The sequence below is a fragment of the Corvus brachyrhynchos genome, unplaced genomic scaffold (genome assembly GCF_000691975.1).
Source record: "Corvus brachyrhynchos isolate BGI_N302 unplaced genomic scaffold, ASM69197v1 scaffold99, whole genome shotgun sequence".
NCBI classification, from domain to species: domain Eukaryota; kingdom Metazoa; phylum Chordata; class Aves; order Passeriformes; family Corvidae; genus Corvus; species Corvus brachyrhynchos.
The window spans coordinates 1,438,484-1,446,470 of NW_008239778.1; the positions used below are offsets into that span (position 1 = coordinate 1,438,484).

Here is a 7,987-nt window from a genome sequence, read left to right on the forward strand (position 1 = left end):
CGAGACCCGCCGCGGGCAGGTGGGAAGAGGAGGGGACACTGCGGCGTCCTCTGTGCGCTGGGGGAGTCTCTTGGGTGTTCACGGAGCTTATCAGCATTGTACGGGAAGTGAACATACACGGAGAGATCACAGAATCAGTCAGGATGGAAAACACCTCATCAAGCAGACCAGAGCACTGAGTGCCACGTCCAGTCTTTCCTTGAACGCCCCACGGATGGTGACTTCACCACCGCCCTGAGCAGCCCATTCCAATGTTTAATCACCCTTTCTTCCTCCTGATGTCCAACCTGAACCTCCCCTGGCACAGCCTGAGACTCTGGTTCTCTCATCCCGAGATACAGAAACAGACACACATCCCTATACATATATACACACATCTATATGTGTATTTTATACTTATCAAAGGGCAAATAAGCCCTAAGTGCCAAAAGGCATCCCTGCTGCTTGGAGTGAGATGTGCCCTGTCTGCCCTGGGATGGGTTTCACTGCCCTGCTCCAAGCATTTCCAGGAGTTTTCCAGCTGTTTTGGGCACGGGGAAGAGGCAGGGGAAAAGGACATCCTGAGCTCTGCGTTACAGAGCTGCAGGAGTGCCTGTCTGAGCATGAAGGGGAAAGGCTGAATGAGGATATTTAGATCAGAAACTCTTTTAAGCCTGATTTTACCATGCAAATTTAGGGCAAATGAGCTTGAGCAGGAAGTCAGGTTTTTCCAGATGGGGTAATAGATTCCCATGACCTGAACCCTCCTGCTGTCCCCACACTGTGCAATAACCAGCACCCACAGTGACACCTTCCCTGCAGCAACACAGCCAGAAATTCAGGACACCACTGTGACCTCAGAGCACACCTGGGAGCAGAGGAGCTGCCACAGGAAACCCAGCCAGACCCCAAATCACACCACCCTCCCCAACCTACCCAGATGTTTCCCAAAAGGCAAAAAACTCCCACAGCTGCAATTAGCTGAATACCAAGGAGAGAAAATCCCCCCCAATCATGGCTATGCCAATGGAAGCTGGGATGGGAAGCTTTGGAGGAGCCCAGACTTCCCACCATCACCTTTCCTGGCAGACTGGCAGTGTGCCTGCTGAATCACCACCCCGTGACTCCCTGGTGACTGAGTGCAAGAGTGGAATTTCTTGTAATTTCTCAGGGAATCACAGGGAAGATGCACACATGGTTGGTCTCATGCTGACTCTAATGAGGGTTCAAAGCAGGTTGTTCCTCCTCTCATCCTGCTGGTTAGGGGAAGGAAACATCTGGAAAGACCTCTTGGCTCAAATATAACCCCAGAGGTTTCTATTTGGCTCTTCCCTGCTCCACACTCCCCCACAAGAGCTTTGCTTCCCCTACAGAACCTGAGGCAGAGAGATAAATTCGTAATTGAAATTTGTGTGTACCAGCTCTTTATCCACAGCTCCAAGAGAGGAGCTAATAAGGAATTAATTAACAAGAAATTAGCTAATAAGGTAAATTTCTGGTTACATCAGCACAGGTCTCCAGCAGACAGGAAAACCATCCTCTTCCTCCTCACCCCCTCCATCCAGGCTGCAATCCCCAGAGCCACACCTCCCCTCCTGAGCTCGGAGAGCCCAGAAACACAAAAAAATCCACAACTTTAAAAAGTTTTCAGTAAAAATTATGTATTTAATGTGCCAAGCACAGCCTTAGAGGGCTCCAGGAGCTGTGCTGCTGCATAATTAGTTTAATGAGCACGCTCTGATTAGTCCGAGCTCCCAAATTCTCTGTCAGATGCCTTGAAGTGCAAGCCATGGCTCGGCTCACCTGCCAAGGAGGTCTCTTATGCTGAGGATGAGGGTGTCTAAGACATCTGGGATCAAGAGGAAACACCACATCCAAGCCTCCCCTCTCCTCAGGAGGTTGCCAAGAGCAGGCAAGAGCAGCTAAAAAGCAGCAGAGCATGCAAAGATTATTTTAAACATCACCACATGCAATTGAATAGGTCCTTGAGCATCAAGCAGGGCCAGCTGGTACCAGCCAGGACCCATCTGCCTCAGCTGATGCAGATCAGAACCTTCATCAGTTATCAGCAAGTTTTTACACAGCCCAGCTGTGCCCCAAAAACACCAGCAGGTCCCCACAGGGCCTGGTGTTACTCTGGGGAGAAGGGAAGATCAAGCATCTCATTATGCCCCAGCTCATCAGCAGCCTGTCCCACCCCAGTCCTGCTGGGGACTAAAGCTCAACATTCTAATTAAGATCAGAGCAGCTGTCATTAATTGAATTCCAGCTCTCAACAACCACAGCAATGTGCAACAGCTTTTTTTTTATTTCTGAACCAAGCCCACTGTGGGCCCGAGGATGATCAGAACTCCAGGACCACAGGGCAGCGAGCCACGGGGGGAACAAAACCAGACTGGGGAGCTGTGGGGTTGTGCAGGGACAATGCAGCTGGTCCCAAACAACACCTGAGGAGAGGGCTGGCTCTGGGGGGTGAAGGCAAGCCTGCAGCAGAGTGCAGGACCTGGCTGTCCTGCTGCCCTCACAGCCCAGGCACTGCAGGCAGCATCTTCTGGACAGGGAGGTCTCCAGGGAACCCCAGACTCAGTTTTTCCACAGGGTAGAATAACAAGAGATTTTTTTATGTTGGTCCTTCGCAGGGCTGCAGGAGTCTCAGAGTCAGTTTGTAAAACCTTCAGTGCTTGCCTGCTTTTGTGCAGCTCTCTTGAACCTTGTGACATTTGCTTTTCCGTCCCATCAGAGTCCCTGTGTGGGTGTCACCGGGCTCGGTTCCAAATCGTCACCGTTTCCGATGTCCAGCTCCACCTGTATCCCTGTCGGCTGAAGGAGGAACAGAGCAAAGCTTATCCTCACACTGCTTGGACTCTGCATCCCTCCATCACCTGTCTCAGAGCCAAAAATCCCAGTTACATTGCCCTGAGGATTTCCTTCTGCTGGTGCCCCTGTTTTAACTGGGTCTGCTGAATGCAGAGATAGAAACAGGCAATGCAATTTAGCAAGGAAAGAACATCTTGCTCTCAGGCATCCCCAGACACACCATTATTTAGCACATCCAGGATGCATTTCGCTGCCCAGCACACCACCATACCCAAATTTGTTTGGATCAAGCAGCAGAGCAGGCTCAGAGCCAGGAGGCTCAGGCAGTGCTCAAGCTGAAGTCACCTTTGAAGGTGTCAGAGCCATTTCCACGGGATTCTCACTGCCCACACACCATCAGGAGAGTGAGACCAACATCAGGAATACAGTGACCTGGACTGGAAGTGCTGCCACTCACTTATCCTGCCTTTAAATACCAGCCCAGGCTATTGGAAACAGATGCTCTTCTCTTCTGCAGCATCCAGCCAGGCTGCACAAGCTCCTCTCCCACTGCCAGGGCTCACCCAGCGAGGCTGGGTCCTGCCACACTTCCACAGGAGCCAGGGCCAAGTCCCACAGCTGCTCCTGCATTCCCAAGGGATGGATCCAGGGAGCCTCACCTGCCGGGGTGACTTTGCCAGGGAAGCAACACGCTGTGTGGTGGCTTTCTCCCAGGTGGCTTCTTTGCTCTCCAGCAGCACCCGGGTGCTGGGCACGAAACTCCAGGAGCGGCCAAGGGCTGGCTTCAGTGGGCCAGTGCTGCTGTCCCTTGTCACCTGGTTGGTCACCTGCAGCACAAACAGATTTATCAGTGCCCAGGAAAAGCAGTGCCACTCGGTGTAATGGAACGCTGGAGGTCACCAGGAAATCCTGGCCAGGCTGCTACTTCTAGGAAGGTTTTCCCTTCTCCATCCTGAGCCCTCCTTCAGCTCCTCTGCCACCCGCTGTAAACACAGCCCGGGTAATTGCCCCAGACAGTACTCAGGGAGCTCACTCATATCTGCAAGCTGCACTTCTGGTGCTGAAGTCACCACAAAGTTTTACTTGGGGCCTCCAAGTGTCCTTCCAGACATGCTGTCCTTGTCATTTCATCAGAATGAAGGGCAGGACTGTCTCGACACCTTCCAGTGCCAGGCTCAGCAGCCCACCATCTTCTGGTGTGGCCTTCCCAGTTCAGACACATTAATTGTGGTCCCACCCACCCGTCTGGGTGCATTGGTAAATGCAATTGCTTGGCCAAGAGCTGGGAAAGGCTCGAGCAGGGCCCTTTCCAGCTCCTGTGGGATGATGCAATGCCCTGCAGTTCCTGCAAGGTGACTGAAAGGTTACCCAGGAAGCTAGCCAGCCCCTTAAATGAACAGTGTTTTATCAAAAATAAACACAACCAGCCTTTCCATCTGCCTGTACTTAACTCTGCCTTGCTCAATGCCGTGCTGGATGAGGACAGCAAGAGCAGGAGGCAGCACATCAGCCCAGGTCTTGCCCCATGCTCAGAACAAAACATCTGCGGGCTGCAGAGATGTCAGGGAGCAGGGCACTGTGGGGTTCAGGCTTAGCTGAGAGTGGGGTCCCCTCTCCCACAGGCTCCACAGCCTCCCCATGGCTCCTCGCCACACACCAGCACATGAAGGACAAAGCCCAGCAACACTCACCACAACAGCAAGGCTGAACTCCCTGGCCAGGGTCTTCAGCTCCCTGGAGAGCTGCATCATGAGGGCCAAACCTGGAGCAGGACAAAGCATTTGGCTCTCTGGGGATCAGCCCCCAAAGTGCATCTTGGAAGCAGCTGACATCTGGATTTGCAGGAGCACTGGATTCAGTGCCAGCGCTCGTGTTCATGGACACCTGCACTGGACCATTCCTCAGCCTGTCCTATCTTAGATGGCCCAAGGTCAAAAAACCCTACAGAAGCACCAGAAGCTCCAGACAAAGCTAGCCAGGTTGATTTAGCAGGTACAGGACCCATCTCTCCAGCTCACAGCTTCATTTCCTACAGCCCATGGCTGTGAGGGGACCTCCTGTGATAGCACTGGCTGCCACCCAGCTGTGCAAGACCCTCTGGAAGGTGCTTGAGGGGGCTCCTTGGTATCCTCACTTCTGATTTATGGTCCTTTCTGGCAGAAAGAGTTCTGCAAACTGTGCCAGCAACCATGCTGTATTTGTGACACTGTAAGAAGTTTTCATGTATGGGCAAAGAGTTCAGTGCCTCCCCTGGATGGGTTTCAGGCCACTGCCATGAACGTGCATGGCCACAGCCAGCTGGAGTGTTTGCTGCTAACACTGCAAACAGAGCCCCCTTTTATCCAGCCCCAAAGGAAAAGCTGGGAGCAGTCACATCCACATCCACATCTGTCCTGCCCCAGCCCCACTCCAAGCACAGCACACATGGGTGGAAGAGGCTCTTCAGGACGAGCAGAGAGCTCTGCAGCCTCCTGGCACACACAGTGGCACAGCTCACCCTCTGACTGCCTGCCACCCAGCAGAGGGTAAATCACAGCCGACACCGAGTCCAGCACCATCATCTTGAGAGGTCCCATGGAGCTCACGACCTGCAAGGAGGTACCATGTGCAATGTGGAATAATAAATCCAGCAGTTTTGGAGGCTGTGAGCTGCACAGAGGCTCCAATGCCCCCAGGATGAGGTAGTCTGGAGTCACTTGTCAGGCACACAAGCTCTGCTGCCCTCCCTGCAGCTCTGGGGAAGGGAGAGAGGCCCAGAGCCTTGCTCCTACCTGCTGGGAGAGGCGATCCCGCAGCTCCTGCAAGGCACTCAGCAGCTCATAGATGCTGAACACACGGACCACCTGGATCCGCTGCAGAGCCTCCAGCTGCGGCACAAAACACAGCCTCAGTCTTCCCAGGACTTGTCCTATTCCTCCTGCCCCAGCTGCCACCAGCTCTCTGCATTCACACCATGCCATGGAGCCAGAGACCCTTACTCTTCCACATTTGCCTCCACCCCATTAACACATTAATTAAGTCCCTATCGCGCTGATGGAACAAGCAACATGGATTGAGCTCAGGGAGTGAAGTCCTGCAAGTCCAGTAAGTCCCTCCCTTCTCCCAAGAAAAACAACAAAGGGCAGTGTCTGTCCTGAGCATAGCACCCCCCGAGCCATGGAAGGAAGAGTCTGGACCCAAAAAAGGGGACAAAGGCAGAGCTGGAAAGACAAATCATCTCTGGGGTTTTCTGCAGGCAAGAGCAAAGTGAGTTTTAGAGAGCAGAGGGACCAGCTCCAGGGGAACTTGCCTGCTCTTCCTCATCCTCTGTCTGGGCTCGGAGCATCTGGTAGAGACGGGAGGCAGTGAAACCCCCCGTGGAGTCGAGAAACAGGACGTGCTGCTTGAGGCCCAGAGACACACTGGCTGCAATGCCCAGGCACACCTGGGGGAACAGGGACAGGGTGGGACCTGTCCCTCTGCTTCACGTGCCTGATGGCACCGTCTTCACCCTACCTGTCCTCTCCCCTGCCCTCCACCCCACTCACCTGTGTCTTCCCGCTGCCCGGTGCTCCCATGAGCTCCGTCACTTCCCCCGTGTACAGCCCCGAGTCCAGCAGCTGGTCCAGGCTTTGGGGTGGACACAAGGTGGGATTATCAACACCCCTTCAGCCAGAATGGCAGGGGCACCGGGAGGAAGCACTCCCCAGATATTTGTGCCTCAAGTCCCCTTCCCAAATGCAGACAAGTGCATGGGGATGGCTTGGAGACTGAAATTCAAAGCCTGTGCTGGCAACCACAGCCTTGTGCAGCAAGCCCAGCCCCGAGCAGAGCTGGTGGGAGATGCACCCACCTTGGGCTGCCAGTGGGCAGGATGGCAGTGGAGCTCTTGAGCTCCTCATAGAGGTCTGCTCCGTTGGCAGGGAAGGCAGAGAACTGGGCCAGGAGCACACGTCTGACTGCAACCAGTGCCTGGGGGAAGAGGGATGTCTGGAAACGGGACTGAGCAAGTCCAGGGCCAGTATCTGCTGCAGAAGGTCCCCCCAGATAAGCCCATCCTTGTCCATGAGCCAAACAGCTTTGAGCTCCCTGGTTAATGTACCAGGACTTAGGAGTAGTCCCTTTTACCTTGTAAGACAGGGAACACTTCTGGGCAACATCCTCCAGGTCTGAAGACACAAAGTCCACCACTGCAAATAACATGAAGGACTAGAGGTTGGAAGCTGAGCCTGATCAGACCACAAACACCAGAAGACAACCAGCTTGGACAAAACCTGCACCAACAGGCAAAGTGTCTATGCCCTCTGTCAACACTGCAAGTGGAGGAGTTTTTCCTCTGAGATGGCCCCATCACAAAACAAATTGTTTCTTGCAAAACAGAGCAGGGAAAGAAGCTGGTAAACATTTTCCTTGTTTTGCTCAAGAGCAGCCCAGCACCTTTTCCTTCCCCTTTAAGGGCAGGAGGTGCCCGGGGTGCAGCATTCCAGGAAGTTGGGCATTTTTCAGAAGGAAAACTGCACAAACCCTCCTGAAATACCATAACAAAAGCCATAATTGATCAATCCTCAACAAGCCTCTGCAGGGATCTCTATCATGTCCTTACACTCTTCTGCTCCTGTGGAGAAGTCCTGACTCACTGCATCCACCCAAGAGGACCCAGAAGACATCCAGCAAGGAGGACATGGAAGGATATTCAACCACCACCATCCTCCCAGGATTTGGGATGATACAGGTCCACCAAGTGCAGAGGGGATGATATTCCCCAACCCGAGACCCTGATGCCAGCCCATTACCTGTCTTGATGCCATTGGCTCTGAGAAGCTGGATCATGTCTTCAGTGAGACCAGGGCAGAGCCCAGCCCGCAGGACCACCATGTCCACAGCATGGGAGAAGAGCAGAGACCTGCAAAGGAGATGGGAGGGTGGAATTCATAGAATCATTGAGGTTGGAAAAGATATCTAAGACCATCAACTCCAACCCTCGACCCTGCCCTGCCAGGTCCAACACTGAGCCATGCATGGTGCCTGCCCCTGGAGCAGGGGAGAAGCCACCCAAGCTGTGTCTGGGATGGGTGGTTACGGTGGGTGTTTAATTCCCCTTTGGGGCCAAACAGCCCAAAATGCTGCACGGGGGGCACGGGGGCATCGCTGCGGCTGGGGCAGCACAGCAGGGGGCTGGACCCCATCCCCGGGCAGGGACATTCCCCAAGCC

At 53.9% G+C, this 7,987-nt stretch overlaps 1 protein-coding gene across 3 annotated transcripts in view; it reads right to left on the reverse strand.

The window, feature by feature from the left end:
• Positions 1 to 2,263: 2,263 nt before the first annotated feature.
• Positions 2,264 to 7,987, reverse strand: part of RAD51D (RAD51 paralog D) — a 6,222-nt gene continuing 498 nt past the window's right edge. Inside the window, exons 2-11 of one of the 3 annotated variants that reach the window (XM_017743069.1) lie at positions 7,569 to 7,678; positions 6,904 to 6,965; positions 6,629 to 6,747; positions 6,324 to 6,405; positions 6,086 to 6,220; positions 5,568 to 5,663; positions 5,294 to 5,384; positions 4,488 to 4,558; positions 3,456 to 3,623; positions 2,264 to 2,799 (exon numbers count right to left, since the gene is read on the reverse strand). In XM_017743069.1, the coding sequence (XP_017598558.1) occupies positions 2,716 to 2,799; positions 3,456 to 3,623; positions 4,488 to 4,558; positions 5,294 to 5,384; positions 5,568 to 5,663; positions 6,086 to 6,220; positions 6,324 to 6,405; positions 6,629 to 6,747; positions 6,904 to 6,965; positions 7,569 to 7,650 (990 nt within the window). In that variant the 5' untranslated portion in view covers positions 7,651 to 7,678 and the 3' untranslated portion in view covers positions 2,264 to 2,715. Of the gene's footprint in view, positions 2,800 to 3,455; positions 3,624 to 4,487; positions 4,559 to 5,293; positions 5,385 to 5,567; positions 5,664 to 6,085; positions 6,221 to 6,323; positions 6,406 to 6,628; positions 6,748 to 6,903; positions 6,966 to 7,568; positions 7,982 to 7,987 lie in introns of those variants that run through there. The other 2 variants (XM_008640361.2, XM_017743070.1) reach the window with 2 other exon arrangements.